The following is a 21,238-nucleotide window of genomic DNA, read 5'->3' on the forward strand; positions in this document are numbered from 1 at the left end:
CTTCAGAAAAAATAATTTTGCTAGCAAAAGTAACTAATCCTTCGATTTACAAAAACAAATTTGAACGACACGGAAACCAGGGCTATTCCGAACGTCACATCACTGTCACTTCACGGAGTTCATTTTCATCACTTCACTGTGCGTGACAGCGGTAATAGGTGAAAAAAAGTGAAGTGATGTGAGAGTGAAGTGAAAGTGAACGTGGAAGTGAGAACCGTAATAAGGGCCAATCACTCAGTGATAATCACCTTACGTGATTCCACGCCAGGTGTTTTCTTGACCGCGATTAGCCACGAGCGTATGCCGACCCTGAGGCGTTGAGAAAGGGAGTCTCATATTTGCTAGGCAGTAGCGATACGCAAGTTACACTTTGGCGCCCAAGTAAAATAGTTTAGGCTAATTGAGCAAGAAAAACACTTGAAGAGTTGATAACACGTCTTTGCAGAAGTCTCTGGGAAAACGTCCAGAAGCAAACTTTGACTTCAGTCGCACTGATATTCATTAAAAAGAGGGAAATTTATTGATAACTGTATTTTTGAAGGGGTCTTGGAGGTCTGTGGTGGTAAAAGCTACCAACAACGAGAGAAATCGATTAAAGTTATTTTTTTTCATTCGGAGTAAATTTATTAGTTATTGCGGAAAATTCCGGAACATTTTTCATTAATGGTGAAGTGTATTTCGGAAGAGTTGAGTGAAAACACCAGGCAAAACGTTCGGTTTATTTTAACGTAACTTCAATACAATTTCTAAAATTTGATTTTTTTCTTGATTCGCTTGAGCGAACTTTTTTCTTTTTCAAGTTATCGCTCAGTGATTTTCCTTGAATTTTGTGACCAAGATGGAGATGAGCCATTTGATGTCGCGGTACCATGGGATGAATACTGCCCATTTATCTGTTGATGAGCTAGAGCATGAGTTGAAAATTCGTCAGCTAGCCCACGATGCTCCGCGCAGTCAGCTAGAGAGAGTACTGCGAAACCGCCTGAAAGAGGAAAAAAAATTGTCACATGTTGCGTTTGATTTTGATGGTGAATCGGTGGTGAATGAGTTGATTGTGATGAAAAATTAAATAATATTAAAGCTTGTTCTTTTTCGAATGGAACGGCTGAAGCCAAATGCCGTTGAAGAAGAAGATTTGAACAGTCGCCCCAGTGATCGCTGGGGACTGTGTGAGGTTACTCAATGTCTATTTTTCCGTTACTTCCCACCTCCCAGAAGTAAGAGAAGCAGAACGAACTATTATCAACGAGAGTATAAATCAAATGCGCCGAACAGACCCAGAGGTAGGACCGAGCCGCCAAGAATGTAACGAGAGAATTTTGGAAGAGAGTCCCGGAGAGAATGTGGATGAACCCCGACATGAGATCCCCGTCGAGGTAGAATCAAATGTGGAGAGTGACGATGAAAGCATAGTGGAAAGAGCTGTCAACGAAGATGCAGAGGGTGGTGAGCAGGTGGAAAATGAGGAAGCGAAGCGACATGACTGGGCAGTGCGTAAGCCTCTTGTACCTGAAGGCATAAAATAGACCCCACTTGCGGTCCTTAGCTTCCTGCCCAGTAACTCCTAGCCCTGGCCTCCTCGTGGCGTCGACTGGGATACGAGTAACCTTAGTGAAGATCGGGTAACCAACCCCGGTGGGAACTTTGGTCGTATGCTGTCAGGGAAGGGGGGGTTACCCTTCTTCGGAAGGTGTAAACCTGTCCTGGTGTCCAGGTGGGACCTTAAGCAGTCCTGGCACGACGGCCCACCGGCGAGACAGGTGGTTGGCGTAGGCCCTATAAGCCGCCCCTTAAAAAACCCACATAACGAACAATACAGAAGAGAATACGACCCAGAACAATCGGCAACGACCCAGGATCGCTCTTCGTCAAGTATTGCAAAAATGCCGCGAGTACAATGTGCCCACACATCATTTGTTCATCGACTTCAAAGCCGCATACGACACTATCGATCGAGATCAGCTATGGCAGATTATGCACGAGTACGGATTCCCGGACAAACTGACGCGATTAGTGAAGGCGACGATGGTTCGGGTGATGTGCGTAGTACGTGTCTCAGGGACGCTCTCGAGTCCCTTCGAATCACGCAGAGGGTTACGGCAAGGTGATGGACTCTCGTGTCTGTTATTCAACATCGCGCTGGAAGGTGTAATAAGAAGAGCAGGGATCGACACGAGTGGTACGATTTTCACAAAGTCCGTTCAGCTACTTGGCTTCGCCGATGACGTTGATATTATTGCACGAAACTTTGAGAAGATGGAGGAAGCCTACATCAGACTGAAAAGAGAAGCCAAGCGCGTCGGACTTGCCATCAACACGTCGAAGACAAAGTACATGATAGGAAGAGGTTCCCGAGAAGAGAATGAGAACCGCCCGCTTCGAGTTTGCATCGGTGGCGACGAAATCGAGGTGGTTGAAGAGTTCGTGTACTTGGGCTCACTGGTGACCGCCGACAATGATACCAGCAGAGAGATTCGTAGACGCATCGTGGCAGGAAATCGTGCTTACTTTGGCCTCCGCACGACACTTCGGTCGAACAGAGTTCGCCATCGTACGAAGTTGACCATCTACAAGACGCTGATTAGACCGGTAGTTCTCTACGGGCACGAGACCTGAACCATGCTCGTGGAGGACCAACGCGCACTTGGTGTCTTCGAACAGAAAGTGCTGCGTACCATCTACGGTGGAGTGCAGATGGAAGACGGCACATGGAGACGGCGAATGAACCATGAGTTGCATCTGCTGTTGGGGGAGCCGACTACGGTGGGCCGGGCACGTAGCCAGAATGTCGGACAATAGCCCGGTGAAAACGGTTCTCAATTGCAATCCGACCGGTACAAGAAGACGTGGCGCGCAGCGAGCACGATGGATCGACCAGGTGGAAGACGATTTGCGGACCATTCGCAGACTGCGTGGCTGGCGACGCGCGGCCATGGACCGAGTGGAATGGAGGAATCTTTTGTATACGGCACAGGCCACTTCGGCCTTAATCTGTTAATAAATAAGCGACATGATAGGCTAGCAGAGGAAAATAAACAGCTTTTGTCGGTTGTAAACCAGTTGTTGCAAAGGATTCAGGTACTTGAGGGAAAATGTGCGGAACAGATAGGGATTAAAGTGTGTAAAATCAGCAATAGTACCCAGATGGAAGAAAGTAACAGTGAGAAGAGAAAGTAAGGGAAAATTCAGTTGGACAAACCAGATTTCTTAGCTTGGTTAAAGGAAAGGAATGGTACAGTAGACAGTTTGAAAAGTTCAGAAAATAAAAAGGGCGATGTGCAAGGCAAATTAGATGAGCCAGTTAGTGATAGTAGTAGGTCGAAAGTGAATAACAACCGTTTACCTGTGCATAAATGGCCAACTAGGTACGATGGGATGGATAACGGTAGAAAGTTAAACGAATTTCTAAAGGAGGTGGAATTTAATGCGCGTTCGGAAGGGTTTACAGAAGCAGAGTTGCTCGTCAGTACACACCATCTGTTCACGCAGAAAGCCAGGTCATGGTACATGGAAGTAAACGGTAGCAATGAAATTGGAACGTGGAAGGAATTAGTACAAGAATTGAAGAGTGAGCTCTTACCTGTCGATATCGATTACGTCTATGAGCGGCAAGCCAACAACCGGAAGCAAGGCGCAAGAGAGAAGTTTCAGGACTATTATTTGGACATGGTCCGGATCTTCCGGGGTATGTCAGTTCCTTGGGATGAAAAACGGAAGTTCGATGTTCTTTTCCGGAACACACGCGGGGAATGTCGTACCGCGATGCTCGCCGGCAATACCAGCAACATTGCTAAAATGAAAGAGTTTGGTAAGAGGTTTGACTCAATCAATTGGCAGTTGTACCAAAGGAAGGAAAATAGGTTCCCATCGCGGAATATGCAGATTGAGGAGGTAGGAGAGCAAAGAAAATCTCAACATAAGAATAACACTCGTTACCAAAATAAATATCAAAGCAGAGGAAATCATTTCCCAACGGATTACAACCAAAAACGACAGAGGACGAAGTGGCAACAGCAACCACCAGGTGGTGAACAAAGGAACAAAGAGGAAAGTAAGAAATTCGAAAAACCAATTGCGAATACACACAGTTCTGCTTCTAATGAGCCAGTTCCAGGACCAAGTGGAACTAGTGCTTTACAGCGGATTGTTGGGGCATACATTCCGGTAAAAAGGGGTGTTTGCTTCAATTGTCACGAATATGGACATAGTTACACGCAATGTGCCAAGAAACGAGACGAGTTTTGCGAACGATGCGGATTCCCCGGGTATACAACAAAAGAGTGTCCCTTTTGTGAGTCAAAAAACGTTCACAAGACTGCTCAGTGAGGCGAGTCAGTCGTGAATCAGACTCCGCAATGCCTCACGAAGCTGATCCTACGGAAGTACTTATGCAGCTTGGCTATTCGCAGGTGCGTGGAAAAGTAGAAGAGGAGGAAGAGGATGGCGAGATAGCAACAATGCTCGTAACTCTCAGTAATGATTCTCGACCATTTGCGAAGGTCGAAATTTCAGTAATCGGATTGCTAGACAGCGGAGCAGCAAGAACAGTTTTAGGGATAGGAGGAAGGAAGCTAGTTAAAGATTTAAAATTGAAAATTAGACCCACGGAGATGATTTTGAAAACAGCTGCAGGGCAGGAATTAGAAGTTGTAGGGTGTGTAGACATTCCAATAACATTCAATGACAAAACAAAAATCATACCAGTGGTGATTGCTCCTAAGTTGAGTCGTAGATGCATTCTGGGGTACGATTTTTGGCAGCAATTCGGTATTCGTCCTACAGTGCACAAATTCGTGGACGCGATCGAGGATGGATGCAGTGACTCTCTGGAAGAAGAAGAAGAAACGTTAAGCGAGGAACAAATTCAGCAATTGAAGGAGGTCAAGAAGTTGTTCTTAGTAGCCAGTCCGGGTAATTTTGGAAAGACGGATGTAATTGAACATCGTATAGAACTGAAGGAGGAGTTTCAGGCAACGGACCCGGTTCGGAAGAATCCCTACCCTTGGAGTCCTGAAATACAGAGGAAGATTCACAAGGCTTTGGACTATATGGTACGAGATAACATTATTGAACCCTCCACTTTGGATTGGGCCCTACCAATAGTGCCGGTTAAAAAACGAGATAGTGAAGATGTGCGATTATGTTTGGACGCTAGGAAGCTGAACGAGCGAACAAAAAGAGATGCATATCCTCTCCCACACCAGAACAGAATTTTAAGCCATCTAGGGCCATTTAAATATTTGTCGACCATAGATTTGACCCAGGCTTTCTTACAGGTGCCCCTGAATCGAGAATCTCGGAAATACACCGCTTTCTCGATCCCAAGAAAAGGCTTTTTTCAGTTCACACGGTTGCCGTTTGGATTGATCAACAGCCCGGCAACTCTGAGTAAGCTGATGGATCGAGTGTTAGGCTATGGTGCGCTAAAACCTTCCATTTTTGTGTATCTGGATGATATTGTAGTGGTCAGCAATTCTTTTGAGGACCACATACAAAAATTACGAGAACTGGCGAGACGACTGAGAGAAGCTAATTTAGTAATTAACTTTGAAAAGTCAAACTTCTGCTGCCATGAATTACCGTACCTCGGTTACATTTTGTCCCGAGAAGGACTTAGGCCTAACCCAGATCGAGTTCAAGCGATCCTTGCGTATGAGGCCCCGAGCTCGGTAAGATCCTTAAGACGATTCCTCGGTATGGTGAACTATTACCGCAGGTTTATCGATAAATTTAGCGAACTCACTGCACCTCTCACCAACTTGCTTAAAAACAAGCCGAAGAGAGTGCAGTGGAACAACGCAGGAGGAGAAGCTTTCAATGCTATCAAAGAGAGGCTGATTTCAGCGCCTGTGATGGCCAATCCGGACTTTAGCGTGCCATTTTCAGTACAAACGGACGCTAGCGATACAGCTCTCGCAGGAGTTCTTACCCAGTTACAAAATGGAGAGGAGAGGGTAATTGCGTACTATTCGGAGAAACTGAAGGGAGCAGAGCTGAGCTATCATGCAGCGGAAAAAGAAGGGCTCGCCGCTCTCCGATGTATTGAGAAATTCAGGTGCTACATTGAAGGCACTAGGTTCACGCTGGTGACCGACTCATCTGCACTTTCATTCATCATGAAGGCGAAATGGAAGTCATCGTCACGTCTTAGTCGTTGGAGCATAACTTTACAACAATACGACATGGAGGTAAAGCATAGGAAAGGGAAGGAGAACATAGTTCCTGATGCGTTGTCCCGGTCCATAGAAACAATCGACATGATAGCTAAGAATAAGTGGTACATTAATTTGTACGGTTCGGTAGAGCAATGCCCGGAGAAGTTTATGGACTTCCGGATTGAAAATTCGAAACTGTACAAGCTTGTTTCAGCACGTTCCGATATCCTCGACTATCGATTCGAGTGGAAGGAATGCGTACCAGAATCTAAGCGACTACAAATAATGAAACAGAAGCATGACGACATATTTCATATAGGGTTTGAAAAGTGCATCAAAAATCTGAAACAGAGATTCTATTGGCCTAGAATGTACGCTGACCTAAAAAAGTACATAAGTAACTGCAAAATGTGCAAAGAAAACAAACATTCAACGGTGTCTACTGCACCACAGATGGGCAAGCAACGGATTGCATCCAGGCCATTTCAAATTTTGTGCATGGATTACATTCAGTCTCTTCCCCGGAGCAAGCAGGGCAACGCTCACTTAGTAGTCTTTTTAGACATTTTTTCTAAGTACTGCTTACTTGTTCCGGTGAAGAAGATCTCGTCCAGTAGTCTGTGCACTATATTCGAAGAAAAATGGTTGCGGAGGTTTTCGGTTCCCCAATTTGTAATCACTGACAATGCCACGACTTTCCAGTCTAAAGCATTTCAGGAGTTGTTGCGGAAATACGAGGTTCAGCATTGGGCGAACGCTCGTCATGAAGCCAGGCGAATCCAGTTGAACGCTTAAACAGAACGATAAACTCCATGATCCGTACATACGTTTGCACGGATCAAAGATTATGGGACACCAGAATTTCAGAAATGGAGCAGATTCTGAATAACAGCGTGCATTCGTCAACCAAATTTACCCCACATCGACTCGTTTTTGGACACGAGATGGCAACTCGTAGATCAGATCATCGTTTCGAGAGAGACGAGACTCTCAGTGAAGAGGAAAGGATGAGCAGGATGAAAGGAGTGAGTACGAAACTTTGGAATTTGGTGAGAGACAATCTGAGAAAGGTTCATGAGAGCACGAAAAGGCAGTACGATTTACGCCACAAAAGGTACTCACTCACGTTTAATGTCGGACAACTTGTTTACAAACGGTCATTCCGACAATCATCGGCGGGCAATGCTTTTAATGCGAAGCTTGATCCTCCGTATACTCAGTGTATTATCGTCGCCAAGAAAGGGACAAGCTCATATGAGGTCTCCGACTTGAATGGCAAATCTCTTGGAGTATTTTCTGCGGCTGATTTGAAGGCGTAGGGCTCTAAAATTAGAAGAAAGGGTTCTGTTCTTGAGTGAAGGGAGGTCAAAAAGGGTGACGATAGTGTTCCGTTAATATCCATGTCTAGAACACTCATTAGCTCTCGTTTGCATAATTCTGGAACAAGAAGAGAACGGATTCTCAGAAACAACAAACAAATGTAATGCAAAGAAAATTTAGAATAACATCAGAGGGGAATAGTTAATTAAGAATATTTCAAAAAGTTTTAACCCTAAATCCAGGGAGAATTGAGGAGTTGCTTCATTTAGAGCCCAACACTCAAATGCATTCGGGTGCAATTGATCAACTTGAATGCAATGATGTAAACAATTCTTTGAGGTTGCAGTTCAATTGGTTTTTGCAAGGTACCGAAAGTGTGAGGTTGTGTGTAGGCGGAGATAGAAAGTGTAACCTCTAGACTAGTTCAGTGGGTGGTTGGAGGGGAATTATGCTGGTACTCGTTTTATGCGTACACATACTCACCACGGGACTCATTCGCTTTGGGAACTACGGGAAAACGGACCATTCATAGCGGCTGGCAACTAAGGTAAGAGACCCAAAAGGAATGCGCTATGTATCACGACACTCGCAAGTGAAACCTTGAATTTTCTTTCTCGTAGAACACCCGAAGACGAGGGCTGACGACTCCTTTCGAGTCCGAGGATCGATACCAAATTGTGGTGTAAATGTACGGACAATGTTGCTCTCGAAAGAATCTCAATTCTTAATTATATGTACAATTTATTTTACCCTAACATTTACTTAAATATATGTGACGTCACATTATCCTATTTTTACTTGCGGATTTTATTTGTTGGTGCAGAGTGTGCGATGGCGGCCTAGCGTATAGCCGACGAAAACAGCAATGGCGGATCTGTGACCACTTATATATGACGCTTCGATCCTTCCGGGGCTCGATTATCGTGGTTGTGGTACTGACCGGAAACGAACTGGTTACCGATCCTTGTTGAAGATGCTGATGACAATATGATGACGGATTGTCCAGCACGTCCAACCTTCGGTTCTGGTTGCAGGGACTCACGGCACTCCCGATCGTAATCTGTCCGCTGCGTAGTAGGCGGTCGAGGAATCTCTGCTGTGAAAATAATCTTCGAATCTTCGGAAATAAAAAGGTCCACTGGGGACCTGCCCAGTAGAAATTAGCTTGGGTGTCGCGTGTTTTACAACCTTAATCTACACCAACGTTTTATCCGTTTCATTTTAGAATTTTACCTTTTTGACTCTTTTTTAAATTGTATATTCCGTGCTTTCCATGGCTTGCTTTTCGTATTGGTAACACTGTTTAACAATATAATTAATTTTAACAATTAGCCCTAAGACAATACATTTTAATAATTTTATGACAACTAACCGTACTAACACATTTTAATTCACTTGACCCGATTTTATTATCATTACGTATATTCGCCTCATTTTTAATCTGCTAATCTGATCTATAACAATAAAAAAAAACATTATAAGAACATTTAACACCACTTTAGAAAAATACAAAAAAACTTTACATTAATTTTAGTAAAACCGCGCGCACTTCTGATTTCTTCAGGCGTTGGGAGCAGAAAGAATGTTCTTGGCGGTAGCTGAGTATGGCTAAAGTCGGATGATACCGAGAAAACTTCAATTTTCGCGATATCACCCGATCTGACATTTACATTGTTCAAACCTGGCAGCCCTTCCCATTGCTGCAACAGCGATGAATGACCTGTTGCGCGACGTCATTCGCTCAAACCGTTGTGATTGAGTTACCCTAGTTAAGAGTGCTCCCGCGTGAGTGACTCCTCAGTCCCAGACGTAAACGTCAGACTTCGAGGACTACCACTCACACAGCTGACAATATACCTAGGGTAAGACTTAGGATTGTTGGAATTAATTGAGCTAATCTAGAGTATGCTTTTCGAAGCCGACAATCAACATTGTAACCAGCGGTTACAATACCCTCTCATTACTCTTCAAAATGAAAGAATTCATTTTGAAAAGAAAGATGTAACTTTGAAACGAAAGATTTGAAAGTTTCATAACCGTTTGACTGATAACTAATTGATTGATTGTTTGGTTTATTTAAGAGTGGCTTTAAGTTGTTATTCATTCGCCACTCTGGAATTTGGTTTTTCGTTTACATTTCATTTTAATCTAGTTTGTTTTTCTTTTTTTAAATTAGTTTATACATCTCCGTATCCTTTAGAAAGCATAGAAGGTTTTGTCTTGCATTGTGGTAGATGGGACATCGGAGTAAAGCATGCTCCACTGTCAGTTGAACCGCACAGGTATCACATTGAGCTGGTCTCCCGTTGAGGTAGAGTTCCTTGTGTGTTAAGAGAGTATGGCCAGTTTTAAGTCGAGATAGGATTTGTTGATCCTTTCTTACTTTTCTATCAGTCCATTTTTCGAAGTTTGCTTTTATTTTACGAAGAAACACGGATCGATTTATTGTCCATTTTCTTAAAACTTCCTCTCTTATGGATTTGGAAGAATTTCACTTAATGTCCGGACCCGATACATATCTCGTTAGTAAGGTTCCTCTACGTCCGGTAGCTGCTAGATGATCAGCTTCGTTATTGCCGGCGATCCCGCAGTGGCCAGGCACCCAACAAAGTGTTACGGTTGCATGCTAGTTCAATGGCTTGTATCCAGGGGTGCTTACTGGATCCTTTTTCCAAGGCTTGGAGTACGCTAGCGGAATCAGTGTAAATCACGATTGGGTGGTTGGGGTTCGTCGTTTGTTTGGTTAGTGCAGTGTGTATGGCTGCTGCTTCTGCTGAGATGATGGAGTAAGCATTTGGTAGTCGATAGAAGGTTCCATATTGATGTTGCGCAATTCCAATTCCTACTCCATACTCATTTTTGGATCCGTCGGTGTAGATAGCCGTATGATGTGTGTACTTTCGACTGTGATTTTCTGTGAAAATTGCGACTGTTTTTTGGGGAGGGTCTCCTGCTTTAACTTTGTCTTTGATCGCCCAGTCGATGTTGGGTTTATCTTGATCCCATCGGCGATCCCATATATAATGTAACCTGTATATCGGGGGGTGTGCGGCAGTTGGAAATTCATTATAAATCTTAGTAGTTATTTGTTCGGTTGGGTCGTAGTTCCCTGTCGTTTTCTCCAGTATTCCAACGGTTCTCTGTATTATCGAGGTTGCTGCTATTGCGTCGAATGGAAGGGTTCCGGCTTCAACGCAGCTGCTAATTGCGGGGGTACTTGGCAGTAGTCCAGAGCAATTTCGCACCATTTTGTTGTAGACCGGCGCAAGTGTTGTAACAAGACTGTCGAACACTCTCGACGAAATTTCAACACCGTATAGAAGTTTACTTGTGAGTATACTGTTACCTACCTGTAGGAGGGATTTTCTATTCCCGTTTAGGTGCCGTACCTCCAGGTGCGATTGTAAGCTTTTGATATGTCCAATGCTGCTATGTCGACGTGTTGCCCTGCTTGAAAAGCGCGGTTGGCGATGTCTCCTAGTGCATTTAGGTACAAGCCTGTGCCTCTTCCTCTCCTAAAAGCAAATTGCCGTTGGTCAAGTAATTCTTTTTCCTCCAGGACGGTTGTTAGCCTCCTGTTGACTATTTTTTCTACTACTTTTCCTAAGCAACTCGTTAGGCTAATTGGTCGGTATCCTTCTGGTTCTGCTGTATTTTTCCCAGGTTTTGGAATGGGAACGACAATGCTATTTCTCCATGCTGGTGGATATTTTCCTTCTATCCACATCATATTGATGGCCTTCAATAGTGTGGACTTACCAAGCAGTGGCAGGTGTTGTATCATGGGGTATCCAATGTTATCTAGTCCAGCCGATTTACATTTTGATTTCGATATTGCATATAGTAGTTCGGCCATGGTGAACCCAGTGTTGTAGTCCGAGAGTTGGTTTTCAGGTTCGACATCGAAGGAAATGGGGATGCTTTCTTGAGCTGCCTTGGTTTGCGGTCCGAGAATTCCGAGGTGGACGATATTTTGGCAAAGTAGTCTCCCAGAATGTTGGCAATTTCTAGCGCGTCGTCAGTTAATACCCTGTTTTTATCATAGAGCGTATATCCTTGGTGCCTTCTTTTTCATGACAAGGCGTTCACTCTTCTCCACATTTCAGGCACTGACAATGTGTTATCGATCCCGTTCAGGAAATCATCCCAGCTCGATTTTTTGGCATCTCGTATGATTAGGCGACATTCGTTTCGAGCATCGCGGAAGTTTTGTGCACGTATTGCAAATTGTGGATGTGTTGAGGGGGTCTTTTTTAGCTTCCTCAGTGCTTTTCTTCGTATTTTTATTGCGTCTTTGACCATGGGGCTCCACCAATGAACAGTTTTTTTGTTTGGTTTTGCCGAGGTTTTCGGTATGCTGGCAGTTGCGGACTCGATTATAATATGGCTTATTCCTTCGATGGATATCGGTCTTTGGGGGTCAATATTTTCTTCTACGAGGGTTTCAAAGGTATCCCAGTCAGCTTCATCGTACTTCCACTTTTTTCTTCGGGTTGTGAGGTTCATCGTCGGTTGTAATAGTGATCGGAAAGTGATCACTACCATGGGTGTCTTCCTCGATTTTCCATCGGAGTTTGCCAGCTATTTCGGCAGAGGCGATTGTTAGGTCAATGCGACTTCTGTGTTGGCCTCGTATGAATGTAGCGGATCCGTCATTTAGAATTATGGCATTCGTGTCTTCCGCTGCTTGTGGTTCAGGCATTGGTATTGAAAACTCTGTTTTATTTGTTTATTTGTTGTACCGTCACCAACAGACCCCTTGGCCCCAATGGTGGTTACTTAAACTAATTTTAGTTTTTATCGAATTCCTTGTCAGGTTGAAGTCAAACGCCGTCGCCACACTGTTAAACACACGCTGGAGTCCGGTAACAGCGCCCTGGCGCCCATAGTTAGTTCTCCTGAATGGGACTCGCAGAAGAGAGTTATTGCGCAGAGCTCGAACGCGAGCTTGAAGATCGAGGCGTCCGAGGATTGTAGGGCAATCCACCCTGGCAGACAGTAAGTCCGAGACGAACAGGGCTCGAGAGCAGTCCCTCCGGATGCTTAGAGTATCGAGCTGTATTAACTGACAACGGTTTTCGTAGCTCGGCAGCTGAAATCTGTTTTGCCAAGGAAGATGTCGGAGTGCAAAGCGTATGAACCGGCGTTGGACGGCCTCGATTCTGTCGACACCGTTCTGGTAGTAAGGGTTCCAAACAGCAGAACAATATTCCAGTGTTGAGCCAACCAGCGCACAATAGAGAGATTTTAAACAGTATACGTCCTTAAAGTTTTTCGCTATTCGGAAGATGAACCCAAGCTGTCTTGAAGCCTTATCCACAATGGATGATGTATGTGGTTTGAACGTTAGTGCCGAATCCATGATGACTCCGAGATCCTTGACGTTAGAGTGTCTTGGAATACTCGAGTCGAAGAGATGGTAGTTAAACTGAATCGGATGGCGTTTCCGCGTGAACGTAACGATTGAGCATTTGCTCGGGTTTAAAACCATTCTGTTTAGATCACACCACGTACTAAAGCTGTCCAATTCCCTCTGAAGAAGCTCGGCATCGGTTTTATCCCGTATTTGTTGAAAAATTTTCATGTCGTCGGCAAACGAAAGGCGGGGTCCTTGTAATTTGATGTTGACGTCATTAAAGTAGAGGAGGAATATCACTGGACCGAGATGGCTTCCTTGTGGGATGCCGGATGTAGCGAAGAATGGTGTAGATAGACAGTCCTTAATGCTGATTTGGAGCTGCCTTCCATCGAGGTAGGAACGGAACCAGCGCAGAAGTTGTCCATGAATACCGAGTTTGTCCAGCTTCGCTATTGCGATATCATGATTGATTTTGTCGAAGGCCGCAGATAGATCCATGTAAATAGCATCGGTTTGCAATCCGTCAGCGAATCCATCCATTGCATATGTTGTGAACGAGAGCAGGTTAGTCGTTGTCGATCGTTTAGGCATAAATCCGTGTTGATCGTCTGCAATGTAGTGTTTGCAGTGAAAGAAAAGAGGGTCTAAGACAACCAGCTCGAATAGTTTTGATACTGCACTTAAACACGAGATTCCTCGATAATTGTCAATGTTCGATTTGTTTCCTTTTTTGTGAACTGGAAACATGTGCGCTGCTTTCCAGCAGGAAGGGAATGTTCCAGTATTGAGTGATAGCACAAAGACTCGCCGAAGTGGTTCAAGAAGCCCGCTGATGCACTTTTTGACAAAAATCGAAGGAACGCCATCTGGACCCGGGGAACTAGATGCTTTCAGCTTGGAATTTGCTGCAAGAATGGCAGCATTATCGACACAAATTCGGTTGATGGTTCGTCCTAGAGAAGGAGTTAGATTTGAAGCGGCAGCGACTTGTTGTGGGGAAAGGTTCTCGTCGGAAAAAACGCTTGAAAATTTGTCGGAAAACAATTGGCAAATTTCCTTAGTGTCGGTGCCTAAAACTCCATTTAATGACATACAAGATGGTAACCCGGATTCTTTTCGCTGCTCGTTCACATATTTCCAAAACGACTTGGGCTTGGATTTCAGTTGACGTTCGACGTTTCGCTGATATCTAAAAAAGGCACGTCTGCTTTGCTGTTTGTATTCGTGGTTGAGTTGAAAGTAGTGGTTTCGTAATGCAAGTGTCTTATGCTTCGAGAACTTTTTAAATGCGGCTCGTTTGGCAGTTTTTAATCGTCTAAGCACTGTTGATTGCCAGGGAGGGTGTTGATTTGTGCTGACTGTTCGTTTTGGCACATGACGGTCGATTAGGTAGTTAAGAATATTAGAAAACGTCATCGCTGCTTCGTTCGCGTCATCATTGTTAAGATTTTCGTCCCAATTTATATCCAACAGCGTGCTAACGATGCTGTCGTAGTCAGCGTTTTTAAAATCGTAGACGATAGAGCTTGAGACGTCTTCAAAACTCACTCCTAGGTTACCAGCGAGTACAAGATGTAGTGGGGGATGATGGCGCACATGCTGGACTAAAGGTGTCGGAGCGGCGCAGCAGTACGGAGCGTAGTCCCGGGCACTTACAAAGCAGAGGTCCAATGTACGTCCGTTCTCGTTGATGATATTATTAATTTGCCGAAGAGTTGCGCTACTGTAGTTGTCCAAGATACAACTGGCATTGTTGATAAGCACAGATTTTTCGATATCCAATCGTAGAAATCCGTTACTTGCTGGGCACCAGGTCAAGCCAGGTAAGTTAAAGTCGCCCAGTATAACAATATCATCAGATGGGGCAGCGATCGAGGTGATGAAAGAAACGGAGGAAAGATGTACATCGATCAGGCTGTAATCACGAATTCGGTCAGGTGGAAAATACACGACACACAGGAAGAGATTGCGATCGGCAAGTTTCACTGATATCCACACTTGCTCGGAGCTCTCCCACCGCTCATCGTTGATCACTCGGGCTTTTATACCATGGCGAACGGCGATGAGTACACCACCACCTGATGTCTTGCGGCTGTTGAGGGCATTGCGATCACAGCGGAAGACATCAAATGTTGAACCAAACACCTGGTGAGATAGAGTACGGTTGTTGAGCCACGTCTCGGTTAAGGCGATGACGTCATAACAGCAGCCCGTGGTCGCGAGCAAATAGCTATCCGTTGATGAATTTAAGCCACCAACATTCTGGTAGTAAATCTCGATGTTATTGGATGACGGATCAGGTTCTGCAGAGGGCGAATACAACGGGAAGGTTCCCGGTTCAAGAGGTAATACACCCCTCCGCCGAGGGTGTGGCGATTGCCAAGATCAATGGTGTGTTCTATTGCAGCTGCTACGCCCCACCAAGGTGGCCAATAGAACAGTTCTACCAGATGATCGACAGGCTCTCGTCGGACCTCGTGGGCCGGAAACCGGTAGTAATAGCGGGAGACTTCAACGCTTGGGCAGTGGAGTGGGGCAGCCGCTGTACAAATAGCAGGGGTCAAGCGCTAATGGAAGCGTTTGCGAAACTCGATACTGTGCTAGCTAATGATGGCTCCGCTAGTACATTCCGTAGAAACGGAGTGGAGGCGTGGATTGATTTGACCTTTGCCAGCCCGAGTCTGGCTCCAGGCATGGAATGGAGGGTAGACGAAGGCTACACCCATAGTGATCATTTAGCAATCCGCTTTAAGATCAACTATGGTGTGCAGCATCCGAGGGCGGGAGATCCCTGTCAGGTAAGCGGGTGGAAGTCCAATCACTTCGACAGCGAAGCTTTCACCGCGGCCCTGGGACTGGAGGCCAACACCGACAGTCTAAGCGGGGATGCGCTGGTAGCTGTTCTATCACGCGCGTGCGACGCCACTATGCCGAGAAAAACACTGCCAAGAAACGGCAGATGCCCGGTATACTGGTGGAGTGCCGAGATTGCAGCTCTACGATCAGCCTGCCTCAGAGCTAGACGTAGGATGCAAAGAGCTCGCACCGAGGATGCAAGAGAGAACCGCCGTGAAGTGTTTCGAGCTGCGAAATTAGCCCTTAACAAGGCTATTAAAAGCAGCAAGAGAGCGTGTTTCGACAACCTGTGTGAGAGTGCCAACGCGAATCCGTGGGGCGACGCCTACCGGATTGTGATGGCCAAGACCAAAGGGGGCTCCTCACCCCCTGAACGGTCTCCGGACCGGTTGGCAACGATTATCGAAGTACTCTTCCCGTCTCGAGCCACAAGCCCCTGGCCACCTGCACTACGAGACAGTGCGGGCACGGTCGAAATGGTGGCTCCAGTGACGAACGAAGAACTACTCGCAGTGGCTAAATCCCTAGCAATGAACAAAGCTCCAGGGCCGGATGGAGTCCCGAACAACGCTCTCAAGGCAGCGATCATAGCGAACCCGAACATGTTCAGGCTAGCTATGCAGAGATGCCTTGACGAGTGCCGTTTCCCCGATAGATGGAAAAGGCAGAAACTGGTGCTGTTGCCGAAGCCCGGGAAGCCGCCAGGCGACCCATCGGCGTACAGACCAATCTGTCTGATAGACACGACTGGCAAACTGCTTGAGAGGATCATCCTCAACAGGCTCACCCCGTACGCGGAAGGTACGGACGGTCTGTCAAGCAACCAGTTTGGCTTTCGGAAGGGTAAGTCCACAGTGGACGCTCTCAACTCAGTGATAAATACTGCCGAGATAGCGATCCAACGAAAAAGGCGAGGTATTCGATACTGTGCGTTAGTGACACTTGACGTGAAGAATGCATTCAACAGCGCAAGCTGGGATGCCATCGCGCTCTCGTTACACCGGCTTAGCCTACCGGTGGGTCTGTACCGGATCCTGGAAAGTTACTTCCAAAACCGCGTACTGCTATACGAGACCGATGCCGGTCAGAAAAGGGTTCCGATTACCGCCGGAGTCCCGCAGGGCTCGATCCTAGGCCCGGTGCTATGGAACCTCATGTATGACGGGGTTCTGAGACTGAAGTTCCCTCCTGGGGTCAAGATCGTCGGCTTTGCCGACGACGTAACCTTGGAGGTCTACGGGGAGTCAATTCCTGAGGTAGAACTAACCGCAGAACACGCGATTAGCACGGTGGAGGAATGGATGAGCGCGAGAGGCCTGGAGCTCGCTCATCATAAGACGGAGGTAGTTATCGTCAACAACCGCAAGTCGGCACAACATGCAGTTATCCATGTGGGAGAAGTCGCGATCACTTCACAGCGAAGTCTGAAGTCTCTCGGAGTCATTATAGACGACAAGCTGACCTTCGGCAGCCATGTCGACTATACGTGCAAGAGAGCGTCGACTGCTGTTGCGGCACTATCGAGAATGATGTCCAACAGCTCAAAGGTGTGCGCCAGTAGGCGTAGGTTACTGGCAGGCGTTGCCGTATCTATCCTCAGGTACGGCGGCCCGTCATGGTCAAGAGCACTGAGGGTAACCAGTTACCTACAGAAACTGGAGAGCACCTACCGCGTGATGTGCCTCAGAGTGATATCTGCCTACCGCACGGTATCACACGATGCATCCTGCGTGATAGCGAGCATGATGCCAGTCGGGCTGGTCATTCGGGAAGATGAGGAGTGCTTTGAGCTACGTGGAAATAGGGGAGCCCGCGAGCACACCAGGGTGACCTCGGTCGCCAGATGGCAGCGTGAGTGGGACAACTCCTCGAAAGGTAGGTGGACCCACCGGCTGATACCTAGCATATCGAGCTGGGTGGGAAGACCCCATGGGGAAGTTCACTTCCACCTGACACAATTCCTGTCAGGCCATGGCTGTTTCCGTCAGTACCTCCACAGGTTCGGGCACGCGGAGGTCCCAGTCTGCCCGGACTGCCCAGGTGTAGATGAAACTGCCGAACACATACTGTTCGTATGTCATCGGTTCGACGTCGAAAGAAGAGCAATGCTTGACGTCTGTGGCTGGGACACAACCCCGGATACCCTTATCCAGCGGATGTGTCAAACGGTGGAGAAGTGGAACGCAGTCTCGGCTGCTACCATCCAGATTGCCAGTAGGCTACAGGTAATCTGGCGAACCGAGCAACAGACGGCGGGCACGGCTAACTAGTGATTGGTTAGCTGGAGCGAAAAAGGCCAAGCGCAAAATAAGAGAGTGAATGGTCTGTTCATGCCGAGGTAGGTTGGCGCAGCGAATGGCAACCGCGTAAGGGGTAAACCCAGCCACCCCGAAGCAAGACAGAAGAGTGAGTGTATAGGCGTATAAGTGGACTGCCTCATGCCAAGACGGGAGGGTCGTAGCGTAGTATGTTGGAACTAAGCTATCGATGCCTCATGGCGTGGCAGAGGAGTGAAAGGGTGAGCATCCAAGTCAGTCTCACACTGCATGTTAAGGGTGAGCATAAAAGTCAGCCTCACAGGTTGGTAGCAAGCAAGGAATGAAAAAGGTGAGCACAAAAGTCAGCCTCGCATGGTATGTCAGAAGTGGGGCCTAAGAAAAATGTCCCACATGGGATGCCAGAGGGAGTGACAAAGGTACAATAGAGTGGCACGATTGAGAGTGAATCAGGTGATAGGGTGAGCACCCAAGTCAGCCTCACATGTATGGGTAGGGCGAGCACAAAAGTAAGCCTAGCAAGGAATGAGTAAGGTGAGCACACAAGTCAGCCTCGCATGGAACGTAAAAGGTGAGCACAAAAGTCAGCCTCATGTGGGAGTGTTTGAGAGCGAATCAAAGTGTGATTGAGAGAGCACCCAAGTAAGCCTCATACAGGATGTATGATCGCGCGAGTGAGAGTGAATGAGTACACTTAGTACAGCCATCCCCCCAGAAGTAATACCGAGAGGTAGTTCCTGGGAGGAATGATGGCGGAGCCCAATGGAGTTTAGTCGGTATTAATGGCTGGTCACCATTCGAGTCCGACACGCCCCCAGTGCACCCCGTGTGGTAGATTGGACCCTACCGTTAGCACGTGTACTGGGCTAGGACATAAAGGTCTTCTCCATTGTAAAAAAAAAAAAAAAAAAAAAGAGGGCGAATCAACTGCATCGCGCTCCAGAATGCAGCGATCATCATCGGCGACAGAAATAGTTGACATCTCGTCACAAGATGTTAGAGCAAAAGGCAAATTACTGGAAGCGAAGAATACATCAGCGCTTGAAGTGTTCGGATCAGATGTATACTTGCCATTTGTGGCGGGTTGGAAGACCCTTTCACCCATCCCACACACAGGACCGGGACGACTGATGATCGCTGGCTGCAATTGCTCGACTGTGGCGGGGGGCTCGAGGGCTTCCATAGTGCCAACTGCGGTGCGTCCCAGTATGCGTTGAACCCCGATGGAGCGATGCGGAGAGCAGGAACGGGACGGTAGTAGCTTACGGCGAGTGTTGGACGATGAACTAGAAGCGTGAATCGGTTTAACCGTTGTATCGTTACAATTTGTATAATACTTGCCGAGAAAGGCGGCTTGGAAGACCCCTTCTCCACCCACACATACAGGACCGGGACGACTGCTGAACGCTGGCTGCAAGGGCTCGACTGTAGCGGGGGGATCGAGGGCTTCCATTGTACCAACTGCATTGCGTCCCAGTATGCGATCAGCGTCGACACTCCTTCACAATGGCGGTGTAGCTTGGTATAGTGGCATTGCCAATCGTTGCGGAGTCCTCTGTAGGGTTGATGGGCCGGGTTGACTTAGCGGAATACATGCGACTTCCGAAGGCGTAGGAAAATCAGTCGGTGGGCACCAAATGTTCTGGGTACGGCTATCCTCAAATTCCCTGAACAATATGCCTTGCGGCCATGTGTCAGGGTTAAGAGCTGCTTCACGGTACTTTGGGTGAACTCCAACTTTGAAAGATATGAAGTTCAGAGTACTGACGTCTATGCCTTTTTTAACAAGCGGAATGACCTTTATTTCCTCGTTGCAGTTTAGCCCTTCTTTGGACATTTTTTCGACTGTCTCCTTGCTAACGCTGGGATGAAAGCGGGAAAGATACATCCAGAGCAACGGAATGGGAGGAGGAACCGTGAGAATGTTGCTATTATCGACTAGCTTTCGACCGCCGACAAGAATACTGCTCGGATCAGGACCATCCTCGCGACGACGTTTCTGAGGTGGTCGAGATGTACCGGAATTTGGCCGGACTGGAGTGGCTGTTGAAACCTTTCTGGCGAGGTGCGAAATTTGCTGGTTATTTTTTGATAACTCTGCCTTTAGTTCAGCACAGACGTCATCCGTTTTCCCAGCGATAGCAGCGATAACACATCCAAGCGAGGAAACGGTGTCGCGAAAGCGAGCAAACTTCATCAACTTGACACATTCATTGCACATCCAAAATAAATTTGGATTTTCGGCAAGTTTTTTCAAGAACGGCTTGTTGAGTTGTTTATCGCACTGCATATGCACCACATTTTTGCAAAATCCCATGCACTCGATAAAGTCATCGTCCGATTTGACGGTTTTCGCGCAGTGATCGCATGCACTTGTCATAATGCCGATTTTCTACCCGCCCTAGATCCGACTTTTCGTTTTCGTCTCACTGTGCGCCAAGTTATGGTGGGAAATACTTTCCTCTACTCGCGTGCAGATGGCGAAATGAGCGCGTGAATTTTTTGTGGGTAATTACACACAGGTCCGGTGATGTAAACAATCTCGATTTTCACTGGGCTTTTTCACGACACAAAACAAAATTTGTAGAAAACACTTTAAAACTTCACAATACCAAGGGCGCAAACAAAATTTAAGATCGACTGATACGATAAACGGTTAGGTTGGTTTGCCGTAGATGAGTTGGCAATCGGTTGAGATGCATTTTCCTCTGCATCTTCCGCGCAAGGTTGTCCATGATGAGCTGTCTGATTACAATACTTGCACGTAGGAGTTTGCCCCTCATGGGTGCATAGCGTAGTTTGCATAATTGTAGTTCCGTGAGTATTGAGTTTTATTTCCAAGTAGGAGGGTATAGGCCTTTCAACCCGCATCCTCACTACAAAAACGCCGTTAGGAGTACCCGGGAAGAAGTTTCTCCAAGTTTCAGGTGTAACAGATTCTACTTCTCCGTATTGCGACATGCATTTTGCAATTGGCTCAGGAGGGGTACGAGGTGATAGGTCATATAACCTTACATCTATATAATCATTCTCAATGTATACGGGAATCTTAATTCCAACGTTGTCACTTTCAACCACGTGTTTTAAATTGTTCTTCAAAACGAAACGCTCGGCTTGTGCTAACGTGCTGAATGATATTAACACTACATTGCGAAGATGATGATACTGAAGGTACAAGACTTCCGCAAGCCTAAGTTGCATTTTTACCTTCAGAAGGTATTCCACTTCACTAAAACTCGGTCGTTTTAAACAAAATTTAAAGTCAACGACCG

The 21,238-nt window shown here is 46.5% G+C and overlaps 1 protein-coding gene and 1 long non-coding RNA gene across 2 annotated transcripts; both read right to left on the reverse strand.

Annotated features, from left to right (window-relative positions):
* Positions 1–7,598: 7,598 nt before the first annotated feature.
* LOC131693920 (uncharacterized) lies at positions 7,599–10,984 on the reverse strand. Its single transcript, XR_009306364.1, has 3 exons — positions 8,999–10,984; positions 8,848–8,929; positions 7,599–8,774 (listed from the first exon to the last, which is right to left on the reverse strand). It is a non-coding gene; the product is annotated as an uncharacterized LOC131693920 (long non-coding RNA).
* Positions 10,985–18,922: 7,938 nt separating this feature from the next.
* LOC131693870 (uncharacterized) lies at positions 18,923–20,515 on the reverse strand. The gene is made up of 2 exons (XM_058982119.1): positions 19,304–20,515; positions 18,923–19,252 (listed from the first exon to the last, which is right to left on the reverse strand). Exon 1 carries the CDS (start codon positions 20,344–20,346, stop codon positions 19,468–19,470), a length of 879 nt encoding a protein of 292 aa, XP_058838102.1. The 5' UTR covers positions 20,347–20,515; the 3' UTR covers positions 18,923–19,252; positions 19,304–19,467.
* Positions 20,516–21,238: the final 723 nt, after the last annotated feature.

Source organism: Topomyia yanbarensis, chromosome 1, assembly GCF_030247195.1.
Source record: "Topomyia yanbarensis strain Yona2022 chromosome 1, ASM3024719v1, whole genome shotgun sequence".
NCBI classification, from domain to species: Eukaryota; Metazoa; Arthropoda; class Insecta; order Diptera; family Culicidae; genus Topomyia; species Topomyia yanbarensis.